The 24800-nt window shown below is 44.3% G+C and overlaps 1 protein-coding gene across 1 annotated transcript in view; it reads right to left on the reverse strand.

Moving 5' to 3' along the window:
* The window catches only part of zcchc14 (zinc finger, CCHC domain containing 14), a 53774-nt gene that overhangs the window by 24368 nt on the left and 4606 nt on the right, over positions 1-24800 (reverse strand). The window contains exons 2-3 of the mRNA XM_088938522.1: positions 19764-19875; positions 381-454 (exon numbers count right to left, since the gene is read on the reverse strand). Coding sequence (XP_088794648.1) covers positions 381-454; positions 19764-19875 — 186 coding nt within the window. The remainder of the gene's footprint in view (positions 1-380; positions 455-19763; positions 19876-24800) is intronic.

Raw genomic sequence — 24800 nt, forward strand, 5'->3', positions numbered from 1 at the left:
TCTCAAAACCTCCAGCAGGCATTAAAGACTAGAACTTGTCTTTGGAGTCTGGATTTGGAGACAGACTTTTGGAGACAGAGTTTTGCATTTCTTCATGTACAGTGAACACTGCAAGCTCGGTCAGTACTGCTATGTGCTCTCTCTAGGATGAAATGCTGCACTATCAATTTATTCAAACTAAAATTGAAATTGTCATCTGGAATTCACTGCTGGGAAACACTTCCTTTCAACTGCATGCACGGACACAGAGACACGGGCAGCCACAGACTGGAATGATATGAAAGTCCCACTCTTTCAGAGTGTGAAAACACCAGGCGGGTTGCCTGCAGGCTGTGACAACAAGAGCCCTCTGCCATCAGCCTGTGTGCCACACTGCTTACCTCAAACAGGTACTCTGCCAGCTTCTCACTCTTCCTGTGTGCCTGGGTCTTCAGCTCTATCCTCTCAATGTTCACTGTGAAAACAACAAAATACATAAAAATCACAGGAAGAAATAAAATACTTATTTTGTGCATGATGTACAAAGCTTCTATTAAACTGGTATGTGCTCAAGAGAGAATTATAAGATTATAAGATTTTATGATGTACTACGAGCTACATCAACTGCAGTAGCTAAGAACTGAAGGTCAAATGACCTAAAGGAAGATCTAAAGCTCAGGGAGCCAAGGACTGAAACCATGGACATCATAGCACCAGGTGCCTTACAGGGGTAAGCAGGAAAATAAATTTACAGTGGGCTACTTTAGAGGACAGATGAACAAGTGTCTTAACATTCAGGATCCTGGAAAGTGCATAGAAATAGCTTGGTCAAAAGACACCCGAGATGGCAGCAAGATAAAACACTGGAGCAGCTTCTGAAAGGAACAGCTCTGGCAAATATCTGAAATGTTAAGGAGTGAAGCTAACTCCCTCAGTGTGACGGAGCACCTGATGGGCACTACAGCTCCCTGAAGAATGCACTGTTCTAAAGCATGCACGCATACCAAACAGACTAATAACATCCAGTCCCTTTTTAATGAGTGGGGCTCTGTGGGCAGTTGTCTATTACAAAGTTTAAACTGCCACGACACACCATCCTTAGACACGCATACCCCTATCTGTGCAAACAGCTCCTGTATATTCACACCATTACCTCAACAGAAAGCTGTCTTGCACGCATGTGTGAATAAACACGGAAATGCAATCCGTCAGCTCTCCCTTGGAGAGTGGCGAAACACAGGACTCTTTCTGTGGGTCCTACAGAGGCTCCACAGCCCACAGAGACAGCTAGCGATACAGCAGCACTAAAAGGGCAGACTTCACCCAGGGGCATCAGAGGCTTTGATATTTGTCAGTAACAGTAGCCCAAGAAGGCCTAATGGAAAATAGCCTCTACCCAGGACAAAGCCAAGCACCAGGCTGGGCCACTACAGGTCTGGGTTTCAGTTACATTACAGCAACAGAAGGGTACATTCACTCTTCTGCGTTATTTCCTTTCCCTAACAATAAAACAGTTATGGGACACAACAATGCAGTATCAGGGTGGAACCATCCTGGCCAGCTGTAGCAAAACATTACTTTCCTTCAGGTTCGGAAATACATTTCTCTACGCAGTCATCCCTCAATTTCTGAAAACTGAAAACAGTTTGCAAGTTGAAAATTCAGAAATCGAAAACATAATTCTCAAAGGATCACACGCTACATTTTCCAACTCATATACAACCCTCCCAACCTGAGAGCACCCCCCAAAATGATCCTGTCATTAGAACAGCATACCAGCTATCAAACATGGTTTTACCCTCAAACATATTAACTCATTAACATATTAACAAACCTAAACAACAAATACCATGAACTAAACAAGCAGAAAAATCATATTAAACAATCATATCTTCAAAAACTAGTCGGCAATCCCCTGCTCACTTTGTTCACAATTGTACAAAAGAAAGAATAGTTATCTCACCTTTCAAGCTTCAATTTAATCAATAAAATGCGGAAATAAAAAATAAATCTCTATGCGGTAATGCGGTACTGTAATGCGGTTTCACAGCACCGACACGAGATTCTACAATTATTTCTATCTTCTCCTTTTGCAAAAAGATTGTAGGGACAGCATCCAAATTCATAGCAACACAAATGTCTTTTGATCACTGACTCTCATCCAATTTAACTTATAACTTAATTACTTCCATTTTCTGGACCGTGGTTTTTGTTTTTTGTGCTTTCTTTGCATTCTCTGCGCCACCCTGGGAATCTTCCACACATTTGGGTCCTATGATGCATATTGATTGCAGAGATAATGCATGATAAACTGAACAAAAGAATGTGTGCACACCACAACACAACAAGCAGAACATAAACAAGTCTAAACAGTGTGATAAAGTTTTACAAATCCGGGCATGTCTTCCTACAACAGGGGCTCATCGTGTGCTTCTCAGCTTACAGCAAGTTTGCTGCCTGAAGAGGTTTCATTTGTTACAATGAATGTTTGTAGGATGAAAAACAGGTATATATTTACTGGATGACTGCACATGATGCTTATCAAGGCCTTCTCCAAAACAAAATTACTGTAATTATGGATTCCTTTGTAAGACAGCACTGCAGAACAAGACAGAAGCATCCTTTGAAACTACAGCAGGTTATTGTGGGTGAAGAAGTGGAGTTTAACCAGCTCCATGCTTTTCACAGTGGAAGCAGAAATTAATCACAAACATCCCGTGGATCTATCTGACCTGTTCCCCTAACAGCAAACTCTGCACAACTACTTCCAAGATTGAGCTGTTTGTTCCAGTAATTCTGTTCCTGCTGATGGATCTGCAAAAGCAATGAAATGGTCACACATCTACAGTTGCCGTCGAGCTCAGGAGGATCCAAGGCTCACAACAGTCTGATCTCATTCCCCCGTGTTTGATGATACAGCAGATCAAGGTGACATTCGACATAACTAACCACTAAAAAATAGCTTAGGCCATGCAACTCTTCAGATTGGGTTGTACTATCTTACAGAAGAAAAGCCTCCCAATTCTACCACGGATTTCAGTGACTTGCTCACATCTATTCCTGAAAGAGCTGGATGACAATCGAAGATCAATAAGCTACCACTATAGCAATCAATGAGTCAAACAGACAGAATGACCTCTTCTCATTTCTGGACTCTGGCTACAAGAAACAAGTACTTCTACAGCAACTGTCTGACGAAGTTAGCCGTGGCATGGCACAGACTTCTGAATTACTGTAAATTACCAAAGAGACAGCTCAGGTACTTTCACATTATGCCTCAAAACACAATTTTTCTTTTTTTTTCTCCTTTAATTTGGAATCACCAGTGATCTGTATCTTTTGATACACAACTCCATTAACCTGGAACGGTCTGTTACCAAGCAACTCCGCTTACTTCCTCCACACTCATACCTTCACAGGACTGATGACTAGATGATGTTAAGCCAAGTTCTCAAACTGCGAGCTGTACGATGCCCTCAGTGAAGCTGAAGTAGCTCTCAACAGGAGCACGGCAATCACATGAGCATGGGTCCTCAAGATTAAGTCTCTGTCTCTGGCTGGGCAGTATTCTTCTTCTAAATATCCAGATCATATGAGGCCTTATCTTTAAAATTCACATGGAACAAAAAGAGGCGTTTTTAAAGGTCTCTTTAAACCTTGAACTTGAAAACTGATCTTGCCTGGCCTGGGGTAAAGGGGTTGTATACACAGAAAAATGTGTCATTCTAGAAATTTTACTGTATATTAAGCAGCGGCATCAACGTAACACATTAGCAGTGCTCTGGCTCTAACTGGGCCCAAATCAGTTAACCGGTGGGAATTCACTCTCAGGGAACAAATGCCCTTGTGAAGTTTAAATGGTTTCCCTGGGTGAGGCGGCTTGTGCTGACACATACTGTCAGTGTCTGTCAGAGCAGCATAACGAAAAAAAGGCACAATGAAGCTCCAGCCATGTGGCAGACAGCCTGTCCTCACAGCTGCACTGCATGAGTCTGTACAGCCCTGACAGGCCTCCAGGGATTCCTCCGATCAAGGGCTTTTGATGCATGCCTTCCTGATCCCAGTGCCTCACTCAATGATCACTCCACTACGGTACTATTATGCTTCTAAATTTAGATGCTGAGACTTCAAGCCACTTCTAGTTGCTTGGCAGGTCTGTGCAAAGCCTGTGCAGAGCCGAGTAAGAGAGCTGCTGTAGTAAGTCAGCTAGGCTTGCACACGCGGTCTGTCAGCAAGCCCCTCTGCTCTGACACTCCCAACAGGCTCAGGACTGGGGCAGAGGGGAACACAGGACTGACAGAAGGAAAAGTTCGCAGGACAGGGAACACGGCACTCACAGAAGTAACTGTGCAGTTTTTCCCCCACAGACACAGCAACCTGACCAAAGTCACACATCAAGGGTTTATAAAGAAAGTCAGCTGAAAGAAAAACAGCCTGATCCTTGATTTACTGTGGTAGCGTGGAAAAACAGAATGAAGACAAATGTTTATGCCTGTTTAGATCAAAGTCCAAATTTAAAAAAGTTATATTAAGGACAAAGACACCAATCAGATTTATTCATTATTAAGAAAAAGGATACTCTAGAAATAGCCTATAGTTCTGGAAAACACCAATCTGCTATTTAAGTATTACAGGTCATCAGCTCTAAAATCACTGTAGCATCTCTACCTTACAGTGTGTGCAGTTCTGACTCCCAGCAGTGTCTATAGACAGGTGGAGGAGAATGCTCATTTGGTGCTGATTGTTTGTGTACAGATGGACTGGTGATGAGTAAGTCACTCATGCATCTGTCCTGAAAGCGAAACAAAGCGATCTAGGCTACTGATGGCAGCTCAGCCCTCCGATTAACCCGATTCATTCATCTGTGTGAACTGTGCGCCCCAGTACAGGCCTGCAAGTAGAAGCCCAAACAGCTGTTTCAACACTTCGAGTGCCGAATTAGCCCAAACAGCCCTTAACCCCTCACAGACAGACGCACCTGCTCACAGCAGACAGACTGATGTGAATGAGTGGATAATGGCTCTAACAACAGAACCTCTATCTAAACACACAGTTCTCAAACACAGACTCCCTGATGGAAGCTGTTACCTCCACGTTTATCGCGAGAACATCATGAAAGAAGAGGCCCACCTACTCGAGCAACGAGCCCACCTAGTTACTTAATAGCCGTGTGATCTGAGGGTCTCATTACTGGGGAACTGCAACAGTATTTTTACATTTCAGTGTTATGATGAAACTACAGTAATGTGTACAACCTCCAATTAACGCCACAAAAGAGACGAAGTTTCAATGTAGCGTCATATTGCCATCACTGTCCGCAATTCCGAATGAGACAACAAATCGTCTGGCGATGTGAAAGCAGCCCTATTACATTCTGAACTTTCTTTAGGCCAAGTGAATGTTGCTACTATAGTATGAAACTATAAAACAACACATTCAACATGACATGTTTTTTAGATACTTTTAAGTATCGCAAAATACAACCTGCCAACCATCTAAAATACAGAAATAATAATAAACGTTGTTAGGAGAGCGTGTTTCTGAATTGCTTATAGGGACTAGTGAGCAGGAAGGGCCACTTTCACGTCACAAGTTGTGTAACTCATGGCAAGACCAGCAGTTTCTTGTTTGCCTGTGACAACATCATGACTGAAACAGTTCTTCCGTGAAGTTCACGGCTTTACACTTAATTAGAAATTTGTAAAAGCTCGCATTTTAACAGCCGGTCTGAAAAACTGTGACTGAAGTTCCCCTTTTTGATTCTGGAAAGATGCCAGGGTATCAGCTTCAACAACATGGCTGGGCAGTGTGTTCCAGATCCCAACAGGTATTTGGGTAAAGAACTGCCTCCTTTTTCTCAGTTTTAAATGCACTTCCCCACAGATACCACTTGGGTCCTCTGGTTCACCGTTTGTCCTGAAGAGCCTTAGGACAGGTTTCACAGGCTCTGACTTCTTCTAGTCCTGGGCTGCATAACTGCACTAACATTGGGTACGCTACTGCTTAAAGCATATATTTTGTATGTAGCGATATTTGATTTAAAGATTCTGTGTGTGGGGATGGATTAAACTTTTTTAATGGATTAAACTGTTTTGCTGACACGGGTTTCCAAATTCTTAATGTGTATTAAATATTCCAAAAGATGGTATGATACAACATGACTAACACCGCTTAAAACACATGGGTAATCTGGCAAAATGTTACTTCAGAAGCCAGCAGAAAAACTTACGACCAGTATGGCAGCATACTTCAAAAGCTCCCCCACGTTCTCTGCGGTACATTCAAGTTAAAGTTTAGCACCAGAGAAGCAGGGTAATATCTAGACTGAAGACAAGGAAACTCAGGCAGCAGCTTCTTGCCTCAGAGACAGTAGCTACAGAAAGTGCAGGCACTTGGAGTGTCAGGCCTTGAACATTTATCTTTCCAATCCCTCCATACACTGTCAGCTTTCATCATCTTTTGTTACTATGCTACCGGTCTTCGATTGCCATGCCAACAAAGGTCAGGGGGTCAGGGGCGTACTACCACATGGAACGCAGCGTTCATGCTTTTTATGCTTTTAATCCTGTGAATGTGTTTTTGGGCCACAAAATACGTTTCTAATCCGCAAACCTTGCATGAACTGTGGAAAAGATGCTTGCTGTCAGTGGACTGAATGCTGAAGGAAACATTCATGTTGTACACAAAATGAAAAGATCGGTCTGACAAGTATATGGAATCTATAACCTATTATTACATGAGGGGAGTTGTTTAACTGCACCTCAGACAACAGCCCAGAAAGGTTCCTGTTCTATTAAAAAAAGGAAAGAATGACCATGTGCGCTTTTGACCAAATTTTAGCAGAAGAGAGAGCATGATTTTATTAGCCAGGTGGAGCTACACACTGGTGGTGGTGGAGGGGAGTCCCCATTACCTGTAAAGCACTTTGAGTGGAGTGTCCAGAAAAGCGCTATATAAGTGTAAGCAATTATTATTATAATTATTATAATTTATTTTTTATGTTGTGGATTTAAAAATCTACAAGTGAAAAGACTGAGGTTTCCATCATGTGATGAAGGCATTAAAGATGAAAGCTAGCACTGCAGCAAACGTGGCAGTAAGTCTTCCTGTGAACAGACCACAAGCCCAGAACAGTGTGCAGCAGAAGGACAGAGGAGTCTCACGTTAAAAAGCTCCTCCTTTGACTCATGGAAAACTGTGATAACTTTCAATCAATAGGAAAAAAAAAGAAATGAATTAAAGTGAGGAAGCAGAAGGAAAGGCAAGCATTGCTGCTTCTTTCAAGTGCCTCCAAAACAGGCATTGCAGCAAATCACTTGCACGTGTTGGCTGACTTCGTCAGTGCATTACAGGCATGGACTCAATTACCAGCTAGGGAAGAACCAGCCCCTCTGCTCACCAATGCGCCCCACACACTGGACTCATTTACAGCATTCCCCCACACGTCCCCCAGCCCCGACACAGGAGCTGCAGAGCACTTATCCATCCTAGTACAGCCTTCGCTCTTAAAACAAAGTGCACCTGCATTTTTTTTTTTGGCAACAGGTGCTACCCCAACCCTGTCCACGAGAACCTTAAAAAGTCCCTTTTCTTCTGTGCCAGTCCTGTGCATGTTAATTTAACACACCTCTTCCTGAGGTTATTTTATACCAAACCCTTTTAAACCATCAGCAAGAAAACCGTTAGTCGTTCAGGACACACATGTTCAAGACGACTCAGTAATGAAGCCACACCTGAAAGCTCTTCTCTCACACCTTAAAGAAAGCCTTAACCTCAGGGTTTTGGGGGTGTGGAACAAACTACCCAGCCATGTTCATCTGACACAGCAGCTGGAAAGAAGACTCTGCCATCTGTCTCTCAGAGGGAATGTTGAGACACACTCGGCTTTTTTTTTCCAAGTCAGCGTTCCTGATCTGGAGGCACCTACCGGGGAATAAAAACGAATCCAAATATCTCCAGGGCACATCTCTCTTGCCAGGTAACCAGTGTTTGTACCCAATTACTAATGTAGAGCATCTGCATTAGGCCACGGGCGAATCAAAGTAACACCTCTTGCTCTACACAGACTGAGCTCCTAGCCTCACCTTGGTGAAGAAGAGCGGTCTTCCTGCTCCACCGCCTGGGCTGTGCGTTTCTCAGGACTGGCCTCTCTCTACAGTGCATGCTATTGGTCAAGCCAGAGAGAAATCAAAACATTTTCTCCTCTGTTTCCTTTAGGCAACTGTGGATCCGGATCTTTGTTTAAACATTTAGACAGCCCTGCGTGTGCTCTGTGTTCAATTTAAACAAGATTAGTTGTTATACAACACAAAAAAAACTGTTCTCAGAAATCCAAAACAACTACAACCGTGCCTTGCCCTGTGACTCATGGGTTACCATGTATTACCAAAACAAGTTGTGCTATTGTTGCTACTATTCATAAATAAAAATGTTTCAGTTTAATGGAATAAAAGCAAACAAACACAAGGGACCAGAAAAAAAAGGAATGAGCGCAGCCGAGGAGAGCCCCAAGATCCGCTGGAGAAAAGGTACCAGAAGAGCAACGTGCACAGCATGGTAACAACAGAATAACAGTGAAAGACAGACACACTGGGGATCATTAGGAACACAGGACAGAGGACAGAGCAGACAGTGTGGATGTATTTTTAGAGATATGTACTTCAAACAGAAGATTTATCAAGCACTCCATTTGGGGGAGGGGGTGAATAGCGACAGTCTTTTACCATTTAAAGCTCTTTTATTTCAAGCCAGCGACGAACACCAGCACCCCCAGCAAGCCCCCATACTGGATGAGGGACCCCTGTGCCCTGGATTTTAACACTTACTGGGATTTGAGCAGGGAAAACCATAACCATCAGCGTGCTGCTTAAAAAACTGTAGCAAAATGTAGTTATGTTTGTTAAAACCCGGCAACTCGACCATTGTTTTGTTGTGGAAGGCAATTAACACGTATGATATTTTTATGAATAATAATTAGGGAACATAACTCATTCAACACCCTTTTGGAGGCTTTATACTAATCCTATATACTAAGTTTGAGTCACCTCCTGCCACTGACACAGTTAGTTGCCAGAATATATGTATGAACCACACTGCTTTGTCTTTGTAATGACATGTAAAACCGAGCTCCTCTGAACTCAAGTTAACAGCAGCAATCCATGCCACAGCTCCGTCCACTGTGTGACTCTGCGTCTCTGAGAGTCGCTGTGGGTAAATAACATGATATCATTACTGTCTGGGGTCAGATCCTGCAGCTCCAGAGGGAGGCAAGACTGTGTGGGGCTTTCCCAGCTCCAGGAAAAAAAAAAGTTTTGAGCATCTGCTAAACATCAGCTGCAACAGCTCAACTGAGCCAAAAAGAAAAACAAAAACATTTTACTTCTGAGATGGTGGGCACTGCCATTTCCTGTCCAGCCAGACAGGCTTTGTAAATTCACTCAGCAAAAGGCTATTTTAAGGACATTAAAAAAAAAAACTTGGCATAAATCTTGAGGGCCTCCGACTGTCGAGCAGTCTGCAAAGCGGTCTATTGTGAGGGACAGTAAACTTCCATGTTCACAATTCTTGTCCTTCTGAACAGGTCTAAAATCAGACAATTAAAGATGAACCATAACCCTTCATCCCAGAGAAACCTGGCTTTCAGTTACCCGTCAGGAAGAACAGACCTTTCTGCAGTTCAGATACACTGCTTGCAGAAAAGAAAGGCTGGCTGGTTTTGGAAGCTGTTGTACTTAGCTCTGCATCCAAAATGACTCATGAATGAGACTGCTGTGGCCAATATCATCAGCAGAACCCCATTCAAGTTAATCAAAGTCGGTCAACTAAATCAGGAACACTGTGCACGATAGCTTGGAAGTCACTTGGTGCTGTAGGAAATAAGACTTCTGGAACAGTTTTCCTAGTGCTTCTCACATGTTCCATTTTCTTACTGAAATGATGGCAGGAAAATCAAAAGAACAGCGAATTGAAATATTTAAATAAATGGTAAGCTTTGTCTTTTTAAAGAAAAATACTGTTCAAAATCAGTGGCAAATGGATTGCCCTTGTCGACAAGTGAACAGCACAACAAAAAGAATATTTACAACACTTTTTTCCCAACCTGTGTTCAACCTCACAGGGATCTAGTGTGAGTGGAGAGAGGCACCTCAGCTCCTCTGACCCCCTGACCCCTCTGCTCCTGACCGGCCTCAGCCCCTCGACCCCCTGGCCTCTTTGCTCCTGACTGGCCTCGGCCCCTCAATCCCTCCGCTCCTGACCGGCCTCAGCCCCTCTGACCCCCTGACCCCTCCGCTCCTGACTGGCCTCGGCCCCTCAATCCCTCCGCTCCTGACCGGCCTCAGCCCCCCTGACCCCCTGACCCCTCCGCTCCTGACCGGCCTCGGCCCCCCTGACCCCCTGACCCCTCCGCTCCTGACCGGCCTCGGCCCCCCTGACCTCTCTGCTCCTGACCGACCTCGGCCCCCCTGACCCCCTGACTCCTCCGCTCCTGACCGGCCTCGGCCCCCCTGACCCCTCCGCTCCGGACCGGCCTCGGCCCCCCTGACCCCCTGACCCCTCCGCTCCTGACCGGCCTCTGCCCCTCTGACCCCCTGACCCCTCTGCTCCTTACCAGCCTCTGACCCCCTGACCCCTCCGCTCCTGACCGGCCTCAGCCTTGGCTTCACATCCTTGTGTTGCTATTATCAAACACAGAGCAGGAGACATCAGCCACTACCATGCCAACACAAGCAGACAAAATCCCCCATAACTCCGTTTGTCCTGGAATCTGAGCCAGAAATTTACTAGACAACATAGCTTCATTATATACACAGCATGTTACATTTACCTCCCAAATTTCTTTATGTCTGGATATCACCATATCAGGTAACAGAATACTGGACCTGTGCTCCAAAAACCTTGCTATTTCAAGGGTAATTGTTCACCAATTTATTCTCCTGATGCCTTTATCCAGGGTAAATTAATTGCTATTCTTGCTGACAAACATGAGAAGAGAGACTGAAATGAGCAACAGACTTTGTTTTTTTCACCTCTGCAATCTTCACGCAGTCATTGGCATTTGTAAGAATTAAATTTGCCAAAATCAGATAGGTAAGTTTCAGAATTAACCCTGAATTAAAGCGCCCAGCTTTGGTAAATCTTGACTTAACAAAGGAAGGTATGATGTTTTTTTCAGAGTATAACAGAGCAAGAAACACCAGTCTGCAGTCACGGGTCTTGTTCCAGTAGATTTTCTAACACTACTTAAATTCCATGTTTCTTATTTCTTAGGCAGCATACAGTCTTTCAATCACACATCAAAGAGTGTGAATGGCTCTTTGGCAAGTTAGCTGTGGAATCCACAGTCTTGAGTCATCTTTGACACTGAGAGAAACACTTCATACTCCCTGGATAACTAATCCTGGATAGCGGACGTTACCAAGAGCATACAGCGATTACATATCTACAACGGTCTTATGAATACTTAACAGGTTCTGCTGATTCTTTGCAAATGCCAGAGAGGTGATTTTTATCTTTTAATAAACCCTTGGCCTGATTTAAAACGGACATTTCTGAAAAGCGAAAATGTTTCATCAGCTACTTTGGGGTTTTATGGTGGCGTGGGCATAGCTTGTACAAAACGGTCACTTGACACTACACAATCACAAACTTGCCGCAACACTATTTTTCAAGCAAAAAAAACGTCACCCCGACAAAAATTTAACAGCGAGCCCCCAAACCGAAAAAAATAAGAGCACAAATTCTAACACAATCTCAAAACCCATTCCACTAGGCAGACAAACTGAAAGAAATGGCTGAGTACCACTTTTTCGTGACCCTCAATGACAATCAAAGACATCAGAAAAAGAACACGTTTCATTTTTTTAAAAATCTCAGAATTTCTCAGAATGGACGCTTTTCCATTCCCTCTTCCCCACGGTCAGGCCCTGGGCTCGGCTTCCAGAGTGCCTGACTAAGCCTTGTGTCCTCATGCCACAATGGAAGCAGGCACGAATGCAGACGAGGTGTGACATCACACGAGGTCTTCACAATCATAACACAGCGCCCACCAGATCCTGAACGACAGCCTCAGGAGGCAACTACACACAATTCTAATTAAATACCAGCCCAGTGTGTTCCGGATGGGAAACGGGTGCGCTTTCGGACAGCAAGCAAGTCCAAAAGCATCCGAATAACCATCCAGCAATATTTTGCCGATTTCCACAAGCGATGGCATAAGTGATTCCGTGCTTGAGATTAAATCGGACAACTCTTTTGCAATCTTCACAGGTCCTCTAGCATTCAGGACTGATTGCAACACACAAAATCACACTGGATTCTTCGTATAGCAAACACTTTCATCAAATAAGATGATTAACTTTGCAAACTCTTATTTCCATAATCGAGTTCCATAATTTACTTAATAATAGTATAACACACTTAAATGTCTTCCAGTTTCTGAATATGTGGTGGTTACTTTGTAACTAACGCATTTCAACAGTAATTTAAAAAATTGTAAAAGGGTCCAGTCAAAGAAATTGTTAATAGAATTAAAGACTTCATTAAGTAAAGAGGCAGGCTAGGACAGAAACCAGCATCTGCGCAGGACCCTGGGATTCCTGCTGTACACTTCCCACTCCTCCAAGTGGCACCTTGACCTACAGATCACTGCTCTGCTAGAGAGGTAGGGCAGCTCTCTATATTCACATTGATCCCCGACATCAGCAAGTGAGCATGACAAACTACACAAGCCGGCCGAGACGGGAGGAGAAGGTGTGTCTCCCAGACGGTCCAGCTGGAGAGAGGCTGGCCACATTGCTGCTGAGGGCTCACAGCTGTGCCCAGGAGAAGGAGAGGCAGTTCTGAAGCAAGAAAGGAGCAACTAGAACCATGTCCGTCTATCTGCTTTATGGTGATGAAGAATTAACTAATGACTGCTATTGTTTTTATTGTTTTATGTTACTGAGCAAAACATCAGGCATATCAAGCGCCTCCCACCAAATAAGTTCTTTTGATAATAAGGATTCATTAAAGCCAATGCTGTGCAGCTGTATTGTTCCTCGAGACCATTTCTGTAGTAGAGCCACTGAAGGTCAATCACAAACCTCAGGTTTACTCCGACACGCCGTCAAACCACTCTTTAAAATGGGCCAGAGTGCCGGTCTCCTATTTTGCACCGATTTATATATTTTTTATATTTGTGTTGAGGAGAGCAGAAACAGTCCTGCAGCCCCCACGCATTCCATCAGGGCCTGTGTGATTTTTATTGAATGCAAATTGGAGTTCACATCCAGATTCGCGGTGAACAACAAGCAGTTGTATGTAGCTCATTGTACTGCCTGCCAGAGTTCACGAGATAAGAGTCAGCAGGAATCGGGCAGCAAAGCCGAAAGAAGGGTCTCTCACTGGTCTCTTGTGTCAGATGAGGCCGTGGTTCGAAATCATGCTTTCAGCTAAGCTGGGCTGCCCTGTTATTCTTAGACTGGGACATGCTGATGCAATGTATCCAGTCCAGGTTATGAGGTAATGCTGTGAAATCCCACAGCTTCGGTTACAGGGTCAACAGGGAAAGAGGGAACACAAGATACAGACAAAGACAGCACATGGAAAGACTTGTACTTGGTTTATTCTTAACTCCACATGCAAATTCACAGCTGAAAAAAACCTTCGGACTTTGTAGGATGACATCATAGGTCTAGCAGGGACAGCCAGGCCAGAGGAGCTGGAATAGGGCATGACACACCTGTTTAGTGTGCACAGCTCTTCCTGTACCCACACAGCCAGCCAATCCCTGCACAAACAGCGCTCACCCTCCTGCGGAACCAGGGGATTCCTTTCGTTCTTGAAACACGGGGCACAGCATTTAAAAAGCCACCTTTTTCCATTGTCAACTGGATTAACGCTGACCCATTAACCCCTCCTCAATTCGACGGCTTTCAAGTGTGAGCAAAAAGCAAAGTAACACCCAGGAACAGCACAGAGTGTTAAGCAAAAAGAACCTGCAGAGTTAAACAGGCATAAAAAACAACAGAATCTAAACACAGGCAGCCTCCAATTAACAGAGAAAACACCTGAGCGTCTTTAAACCCTCCTGCCTCGACTGTGCGACAACTGAAATCCCCGTGAGCAGCTCTGCCTCTGCTCTTACACGTCAGAATTCTGTTACATCAGGAGGTGCAGCAGACTCTCAGGCAACAACAAGAAAACACGGCGTCAAATACTTCACTTCAACGTTACTTCTCCAAAAGAGACTTTTTCAAAACCACAAATCAAACTCGAGAGTTTGAAAACAGGGGAAAGAGTTCTATTGTGTCTGACTTTTCCTGTCACCGGATGTAACGTGGTGATTTTGTGCCAGTGTGGGAGGAAAAGGAAGTAATTAAACCAGGGCTGGTCAACCCTGGTCCCGAGGAGACTCAATCTGGCAGACTCTATGAGTTACTGTACACTCAAGAATACCTTCCATTTTGACCAGGCAGGTGAGCTGTAAAATGGAGTTTTGACAACTTTTTAAAATTGAAAACAATTGACTTGACATTGAATCAGTTAACCGAGAGAACTGAGCAAACCTCAGGTTTTCCCAGTCTTTACAAATTGATGTTCGGCGGATGACTCATCAGATTCTGTACTGTCGCTCCCCAAGACCCCTTCACCCTTCACAGCAGAAACTGACCCCATCTCCAGCAGCCCTCTCTTATGGCCCACCTGAGATGAAATCCTACATTTGGCCAGTCTTTGTCGGTTTATTAGTTTTTATCATCCCGTCATGGTATGACTGATCAGTCTGTTGCATGCCACCACCACCTTTTGTTTAAGACCATACTTCTCACTGTGGGTCATGAATGCACTGCACTTGGTCATCCTTTGTGTTAACTGGATCTGGCCACTATGTTGATTTTCAGGTTTCAAGCTTTTTTTAAAACTATGTGGTCTCTTTAATATCTTTACCAAACCAGCAGACTTAGTCTCTAGGTATCCATGTAGCACTGAGGCCAAATGCTCACTAATTAACTTCCACCACTTGGTTTCTCTTCTTAGATACAGGTAATCCACAGTCCTATTCATTCAAACTAGCAGCTGAGTATAAAACAGAGCAGACACAACATACGTGTATCTGGTACCTTGACCTTGTGTGTCAGTGGTCAAACTGAAGGCTGGAAATCAATCCACAGGCTAACAGTAAACTGTTTCTACAGATGTTTAACTTACAACATTAGGGCTTTTTATCACTGCAGTTTCCAGTAGCATTCAAGGCAATGCTTGTTAACACAGGTTCAAAATCATTTCAGTTGGCTTAAGAGTTATGTCCTTCAATTCATTCATTAGAACTGCACAGATGGCAGTAGGCCCAGGTGATGTTTGTTTAAACTACTCCCAGTCTCTGTTGCTCGAGATACATTTATACATACGGCAGAGAACGAGGGCGGTCGCCTCTGAGATGAGATGCGTCTTCCAAGGTAAACTCCTGTAGGATCGCTAAACTTTGCACTTCTTCTCTCACTGGTGACAGTACTGCAGGAGGACTGCTGGGCTGGACAGGAACGAGAAAGTCAGCTGTAACTGTACTTCTAAAGCTGAAACGCAGTTGTGAGGAGCAGCTGGCACAGTCTGTAGCACAGGACTGCGTCGTGAGTCTTTGTGCTCTGGCCAAAGGCACAGTTCAGTTGCTGGCTTAAGCAAAATGACTCCCACTGTCCCAGAGCACATTCCTCCTACACATCCCATGGCTTTAGTAGTAGAGCCAATATAAGAACTGTTAAAAATGAGGTTGCAGGACCCATTCTCAAAAAGTGCCTCCTGTTTCGGTCCTAAATGCATCTACCTTTAATTTCCATTTGGATGCTTGCCTCCTTGTTTCATTGTGGATCTTGAAATAGGATTAATAGCATTATAGCATTAATTTGAGACCACAAATCTTGCTGGTCTCCCCTTGGAAAAATTCTTTCCGGGGCAGCAATGTCCTTTATGGAACATGATGGCAAAAAGTTTGACAAAATATTGTTGAAACTTTTTTTTTATTTTATTGCTCAAATTCTTCACTCTTTACCGTTGATCTAAACTGTTCTTCTATTCAAAGTTTAAACCATTCACGTTTAAACATGCTGTGAGCTCTAGGGTGTCTTATCAGGGGCAGAACACCAACCGCAGAGGTGATGCAACTCTCAGGAACATGACAGCCATCTCACAGGCACTCAGCAGTTCCCTGACTCTCTCCTGCGTGGCATGGGAAATGTTCAAGGCCGCAAAAACCCCAGCAGAGCACAGCCAATACTCCGCTGCTGCACAGGGAATCCCAAAGTCAGGCGATGTCATACCCTGAACATGAATGGACAACTTCTGAATGACAGGGTTCAGCACGTGTCCCTGCTGGATGAGGACTTCACAACTTGTCAATGAAAGAAGTAAACCTGACTCAAGCCTGCCAAGAGAGCTGTGTCTCTTCTCAAAGTGTGTCCTGCTCTCGCTTGGCTTGCGCTAACCTTGAAAGATGCACTGCACTCAAAGACTCGTGCGGACACACACTCGCGCTGTCTTAGTGGAGCTTCTCCTCGGGACACTCATTCACCAGCCGCCGGCAGGGCTGAGGAAACAGAAGCTTGTCCTTCTCAAGGGTGCACAGAGCCCGATAATTTATTCCATTTCTCACTCTTCTGTTTCCTGTTTGCTTTATACTGCGCAGGACACACACGGCACACGCTTCTGAACACAGCATCTTCAGTGTCGAGACGACAGGCTTTGACTTCATACATAAACAGGTCTTTAAAGTCCCATTACAGCAGTTCGGGGAAGTTCTGTCCTGACCACTCCTTAGCTGTGTGGCTTAGCTGTCCATGACACTGAAGACTGGCCTAAATGCCCAGCTGACATGATTCAGCTCTTGAGCCTGCTGTTACTGTGCCCCAGACATTCCTGCTTTCCATTCCAGCTGAGCTCTTAATCACTTAATGGAATGAAGCATTTACTTAATTAGACCTTATTAAGTGTTTTCACCTCTTAAACTGGTAGGAGATTTAATGTCAACTGTAAAATGGGAAATCTGAAACATTTTAGGAAAAGTAAGAAAAACATACTTCAGTACTTATTATCTCAGCTAAGCTACAAACAGCTGGGCTGGACCAGAACACTCTCTTCTCATTCTGCGCAAAAGCAGCCATCTTGAAAAAACTGAACAGCTCCCGGGCCTTCTTGAGAACACTGCTTTTGTCAACCACTTGTAAGCACTTCATAATCCATGTCACTGCCTCCCACAGTGTGGTAATCTGGCCTGCCAAACATGAACCCGGTGTGTAATTACACACAGCCAGGCATGTGTCTACAGAAATGTCCCAATTTGACAGAAACCCTTAAGTCATCTATAGACGTTTTCATAAGGGGTCCAATGTCCACGGTACAGAAACACAGGTAGAATTGGCTACGTTCTCTATTCCTCTACCCCATTTGGAAACAATAAGCAACAGCTTGCACCCCAAATAAATGGAGCCTGCCCCTCCGTTCCCTGCTCGGGGGGACCCCCAGGTCACAGCGCCACGCTGTGGTGGACTCCCCCATCTGCCCTCAGTGAGCAGCAGGATCAGAGCAGAGCCACACGCCTCCCTTCCTCACGGCACACAAGGCAGACAAGTCTGGACCAGCGCAAATACCTGAACCAGGGCAGCACTCCCCAGCCTCTCCAGCAGCTCCTTCTAGCTCATGGACTGAGCACTAAGCAGAAACAGATGTCCCGAAGTGTGGGATCAAATTATGAGAGCCGCAGAATACAGCCCCATCTGATCAAAGACCTTGTGTCAACACACAGAATACAACACTGCTTAGCAAGACAGCACAAAAAATCCTTAAAAAAAACAACAAAAAGAGCAAAGAGGTTTAGGGATTCCCCAACCTTAATGGATGCTTACATCAGGCCAATGTCTACCAAGGTAGATGGGGCTCCAACTGGCCACGAAGGAGGCCCCTGTGACTCCCCCAAAGTCTGTAAACTAACAGCGATGTCAACAACAGGAACAACGCTTCTCCAGTGAGTGCCTGCTGTGGGATTCGGGCGTGCATCGTTCCTGCCCTGCCTGTGTAAGATGTACATGGCTGACCCAGTGCACTTGAAAAGGCTGAGAACAGGTGAAGGAAGACTACAGCACACTGGACTCGGATGGTCATGAAGGCCTGTGTGCCTGTGTCTCTTTTGCCGAGAACCTTTCTCCTGACCTGGGCTTCTTTCCTTCTCCTAGTTTTAACTCAAGCACACTCAACAGTTTGGACACTACTATGTTATCATCCTTGGGGTAACACTTCTTCAACAACTGCAAGGCGGGTTCAGACGTTCTCATACAGAAGAAAGCACGAGTGCTCACCACTACTGTCACAGAGGTAGGCAGCAGGGACAGAAAACCTCGACTATGACATATAAGCCCCCGTTCTTTCATCACCAAACATGACAATTTTCTCACCAAAGAGAAAATCCCCCAATAACCCATCCAGCTTTCTAAAGACAGTATTCACAGTTCCACACCTATAGAAAGTCAGGCTGTGGGCAGTGGAAAGAACACTGACCTAAAGTCTTTTTAAAAAACGCAAAGCACCGTCTCCCTTGTGCCTCATATTTTGCTTCTTGGTGATGAAGGTACAGTATACAGCCCAACCCTCAGTACTGCAAGCTTCCTTAGTTCCTCTCAGCCTCAGTTCCTCTGTAAAAACCAAGGCTTTGTTCTCAATTTACACCTGTCCCTCCTGCTCAACCCCAAACAGTGACGCATCAGCCTCGGGAATAATAGCCCCCCATCCAGGCAGTTCCCAGAAGAATGAGGCCAGGTCTCCGCCCCCTCCTCCTGCATTGCTGTCTGCATTAAATGAGCAAACTTCACGGCTCTATCGCCTGTCTATCTCCCCAGCAGCAGCTATCTCCATTCTCTCATTAAACGTCAGCGGAGTGGAACCAGCAGCAATAGTAAATCAGCTTTTTAATTCCCTGTTTAACGTCATGATACCACTTACTGAAACAACAACAGGGTTACAGAACCCCTGCGGGTGTTGAAGAATTTCATTAATGCACACCAGAAAGGGCGCATTTCTATTCTGAGCAGAAAGCGATAAAGTCCGTTTCCATTAGGCTGGGACAGTGATGCTTGGCGTCTCTGGCTTTTTTTGAAGGCAGGATAAATTGCTTCGTGCTGCAGTTACTGAACACGCCATGATAAAAACATGGGAATGGGTTACGGTTATATCCTGTACTTCACAGACATGTTTATTCACACAGCCAGGAACATCAGTTTACACCAAAATGTTACTAATTAATTAGCCAACAAGACACCATGGCAAGCAATCTATTTCTACAAGTACAACAAAACACTTTACACAAACATAACTGCAACAACTTTCTGAGCAGAGCAAATAATCAAGGGGATGAAATAACAGACCTCCAGTTCAACAAATATCTTCAATAATCTAAAGATCTTTCCCGGACACCAACTTCAAACAATCAATTAAGCAGCAATTTGTAGAAATTACAAATCTGCAGGGATCTGAAGCAAAGAAGAAGAAAAGATGGGGCAGGTGAGAAAGTGTCTAAATGAAAGGAGATCTGCGTGGTGTGGTGTGGTGAGGGGGGGTACAAAAACACTAAATCTGGAAATGGATGGAGAGGTTCTAAAAAGAAGTCAGGCTATCATCGAGAGCAGGTGGAAGGTACGATTCAAGTGAAGGAAAACCTTGGCTTCTGGATCCATTTCACCGATTCGAACATCATGGAGGGCAGGAGAATGGGACAATTGACGTACCTAGCCCTCTCCGAGAAAGGCTAAGAGGTCCAGGCTCACCTTTCCCGTGTCTCCCCGTCGGCGCCTTGGGTGGCATCTCCTCGTAGGAATGTGCCGGCGTCTGCAGCACCTCGTCCCGGCCGCTCCCCGCGCTCTCATCCTTGTGCGAGACCTGCAACACAGGCAAGGCATCGGGTAGAGCCGGCAGAGCCACAGGGACAAGCGCGTTCCCCCCCGCTGGCTCACTGACACGACGATCTTATTCAGAGCTTTTCGAAACCAAGCTGGGGACTTTCTGGGGGGCAGCTATTCTACGCTCGACTTTTTCAGAACTCAATGATCAAATTCGTCCGATATCCTGGATCCACCTTTCCTAAACCCTATTTGTTCAAATCCTCAAATATTGCTCCAGAAATGGCTAAATAGATTGTCTTGTTACAATCTGTCTTTTCTGTAAGTGCTTTCCAGTACAAGACAGCAGGTGCTGTAAGGGTTTGTGTTACACTTGATACAGTACTTTTCCTTTAATGGGATATATTTTCATATTGTCAGCTCTTAGCAGTCACATAAAAGCATCATGCTAACCCAGAAATGAGCTCTTTGAAATGGAGGATCGACCTGGATTCTTCATAATGGGATATGAATGTCTTTTAGTAGCCAGCAAAAGAGCTAACACCCAGCTTCACAGGAAGATCTGTACTTGGAACCTGAAATCAAGTCAGGTTTTGTGTTTGCCATAACCACATAATCAGTAGACAATAATATGGTTACAATCTTATACTACAGATAATAAGTTAACCTTTATCACCATTAAAATGCCACTGGGGTCATTACAAGATCATAAAAATCATAAACAACAAAGCACTTGTGGTCTGCATCGCAGTGTTTTCTTTTTAGTTTCTGGGTGTGTCATTAATTGGAGATAAAGCCAGGTACAATCTCTTACAAGGAGTACAACCTCAGGTGTACAAGCTCCTATTATTAAATTCTTTAATTAATTATTAACACAAAAAACATCTGAACTATTGTGCTGACTGTTAGATCAAATTAATTAATAGTTAACTTCTGAGCAATGTATAGTAAGCTTCCCAGTGAGCAGCTCATTGACACTGTTAATTACCACCTATATTAAAAATGCTGCAGTTCGGTCTGGGAACATGATGGTTTTTTTTCCTCTGCTTGATTTGCTTACTGAATTCTGTCAAGTATTTGTGTTGCTTCCTTTTGGAATAAAGATATAAAGCTAAGTAGGTACGAAATAAAGGAAAGACAGGAATGACCTTTGAAAATGAGCCTGAATGCCAGACTACATCTGGAGCACGCCACACACCTCTGGTCTAGACATTAACAAATGCATCATCACGTCCTAGTGAAAGTCCAGCAAAGTCCAGGGCTTAAGATAGGAGTTACAAGTACAGACTGAAAGAACTTGATCTTTTTCAGTCTACATAAAATTAGGCAAATTGGAGATCTGATCAAAGTTTTCAGTGATTTAACAGGAAATAGTACCTGACCTGAATTTATTTCCTTTAAGTGCAGTTGGAAGAATATGGATATGGGAAGTCCTGGATTCAGATCCCTAAGCTTCCCCAAAAGGCTTGAACTTCACTCCTACAAGAGGTCTACCGATATTGGATAAATGCCCAAAACATAAGGATACACAACAGAAGTCACTTAAACATCTTCCTGTGAGGGCCAAAAGATGGCAGAACTTGCCATGTTTAGTACTAAAACACTATTGTGAAGGCTGCCAGGCAGGTAATTAAGAGCAGAAACTTGTATTCCCAGTCATGTAGAATAAGTGACAGTAGGGGACCAGCTCTGTATGACAACACAAGAGAAGTTTTATTTCTCTGAGCCTGTGCAAGCCTGATGTGTCTCTCTTGCCAAATCCTTCACAGATTATTGCAAGGAAAATTCTTCTGGACACATACAAAGATACCTTTAATCTCTGATTCACTGCAAGAAGAACTCTTTTGGCTTTGTAGATCTCATAAACCACAGATGAATCCTTATTGCTCAATGGGTTGCTATTTAAAGAAAGTATCTGCAATGACTTCATGTTTCTGCTATAAATAAAACAAGGGAACTCTTGGCACACATTTGCCTCTTTGGCCTTATAGTAGGGTAGTGTCATGCTTTATTAAGTGGTAAAAACAGATACCAATGACTCACTGGTACTCCAGCTTAATCTTAGTGTTGGCTTCATTCTTTTCCTTCTTTTGTTGCTATTTAAACAGAAGCTTTTAAAACATACTCAGATTGATTAGCTACTAACTACCATATGAGCTAGATGGACCAAATAGCCTCTACTTGTTTGTAAATGTTCTTACGTTCTTCAAGTGAAACCAAATATGGTTATGCAGTACTGCCATTTTCACAATTTGGAATTATTACTTATTTTTCTATGCAACCCTCCTAATATTTAAACATATAACAGATGTTCAACTATTGCCATCAATTCAAGTCGATTTTTCACACTCCAAATCCCACAGTGCCACGGAAAAGAGGAGATACCCAGGTGACACACCTCAAAGCCCTCGATGCTGACTTTCTGTGCACCACCAGACGATGAATCTCACTCATAACATTGCTAGTGATATAATACAAACCTTCAAGCCTCTCCTGAACAGTCGAGAGTGCCAAGTGCCAACTACAACTTAACACAAAGCCACTGAAGCCAGTCTCCCACTGCTGAGTGGAACTTTTCACAATTCATTTTATTCCATTAGCGACTCCTGCCTTGTAAAATAACCCTGCGATACAATACGAACACTTAAAAAGCACGTCTCACTCCCAGCAGATAGGAAACAGAAGCAGTCGAGCAACACCAGCTTCTGAATGATTATTTGGTCAAACTTGCAGAGCAGCTGCTGAAGCCCCTCTGACTGTTCGCAGTCTGCAGTTTTAGGCGACGCACAGGAAGCCCAGGAACACACCAGGATCCATTTTAACAAACGTGTACTGAGGCACAAGAGGCGAGGGAGGAAAATTAAAGTGTAACTTGAGAGAAACGGGTTGATGATTCAGTATAAAAACGCTGTAATGGAGCATTTAAAGCAATTAAGTAAAGCCCCAGCTGAGGATATTCACAAGAGAAAATGAATGACTTTCTCCAGTTATTTGCTGATCTGGACTCAACTGGGGCCAAAAGTAACAAAACAGAAAAGAAACCAGTTTCCTATAAACGCTGGCTACGGCCTTTTCTGTACACAAGCTGGTATTTGTACAACAGATCTTCATTTCCCTCATAGCTAAAAACTTCCTAAACTCACTGGGGGCCTCACAGACGTTTGCTTTCAAAGTGCTGCAAGAGCACCAGACTGTGAGAAAGTATCTAAAAGAGAGGGGAAATAATTACATAACAATGCCTGGCTCAATCAACAAAAGCCACCCTTTCAAATCAGCATCAAGGAAAAGTATTACAACTGGCTGCCTGGTGGAAACATCCAGTACACAAATTTCACTTTGAAACTGCAGGTTTGCCAGGCCTGCCCAGGTGCTTCACATGAGACAAAGCTGTGCTGTATCGTCACAGACTCGCAAACCATTTTGTGTGACATGCTGCTGTAGCCAGGCACGAGGCTCATGTGTGGCATCTGGGCCCAGCTTTCGTTTTTTCCCCATCAGCTTAGCTGAAGCTGATCTTGACACAGTAACTGAACTGATCATTTACTTACAAATTTCTCTTTTTCCCCCATATCTCTGAAATAGCTGAAGCTAGCCATGGACGTCTAGTTTTTCCACTCAGTTCAAATGATTAATTAGGTTGATGAAAAGAGTACACTAACTTGGTTGCAATGAAAACCACAAAACACAGGGGTCCCCCCAGAGCCAAGAATAGAAAATTCTACCATTAATGCCAGGGCAGAATTTCCATTTTGATTCCATTCATTGACATACAGAGACACTGCAAATTAGAGCAGCCTCAAAGTGCCTGACTGCAGGTCATGAATAAGAATTCCACATGTACAGCATTTTCCTCCCCAAACCTGGGTTAACTCCCCTACTCCTACAAACTGTGCCATGGGATCTGTTTAATGAGTCAGGACCTCAGTTTAATGTCTCATTATCTGAAGGACAACACAAACTACAGCACAGTGTCACCATACGAGGACACTGGTTTGGAAATACAGGTCTAGAGGGAAGCATGTCCCCTACCTATCCACCAACACCACTAACAGCAGCCACCTGGGTTTCCCTGGAAGTCATCCATCCCAGTACTGACAAACGCAACACAGGACAGAATTGCTTCCCAAGACTTCTTCCATTTGGAAGGCATGAGCTATGAATTTAATACGCTGCCTGTAAACCTCTATCGCGTGCTCTTTGCAGGTTTGAGCCTCTATCATTAGTCACCTGTGACCCAGGTTCCCACAATACTGGTGTACACAACTGGAAGCCATCTGGACTCAGTGCACAGGAGATAGGTGGGCATTACCAGGTACTCAACACCAGGGCCTGTGACTCCCCAGGCACCTATGAGCTAGCAGTGAGCCCCGCTTCTATGATGCAAAATTACTCTACTATGGGGTTTACGGTGTGAGGAATAAGAGACGACTCAGGCTTCGGAAGACAGAGTGCGTACAATCTTCCCCTTTCCTTTTGCAGTGAGCTGAAGAGGTTAACAAGCAGCAAGTACCAACCGAGGGAGGAGGAGGGGGGCGCAAATCAAAAATCCTCACTGCAGTCCTGGTCTGTTTAAAAAAGCGGCAAGTGATTATTGATAAAGAGAACATCACCATACACGTGCCAGGGTCTCGGCTGCAAAGGCAGATAGACAGCTCGTTTTCCAGCATGAATACGTTCGGCACACATCCAGGGCTAGACAGGCATTCCTTTGAGCGCGGCGGGCTCCTTGCTCACCCGATTTGATCCCAGCTGAACACTTGCAGGACGCCAAAGGGGATCATCGAGTCTTACAGCATCATCCCCAACCACTGACCAGAGCAGCGGCGGGCTGGGCTCTCCCACAATGCCTTGCAGACTTCAGGCACGTCAGGGCACCAGGGCATCAGTGACCCTGCACGTACTCATCACAGCCAGTGCATCCCACTGTGGCCAGAGGCTCTTTCCTCCGCTTACTGCATTAATAAA

Source organism: Atractosteus spatula, chromosome 21 (assembly GCF_055471065.1).
Source record: "Atractosteus spatula isolate fAtrSpa1 chromosome 21, fAtrSpa1.hap1, whole genome shotgun sequence".
NCBI lineage: Eukaryota > Metazoa > Chordata > Actinopteri > Semionotiformes > Lepisosteidae > Atractosteus > Atractosteus spatula.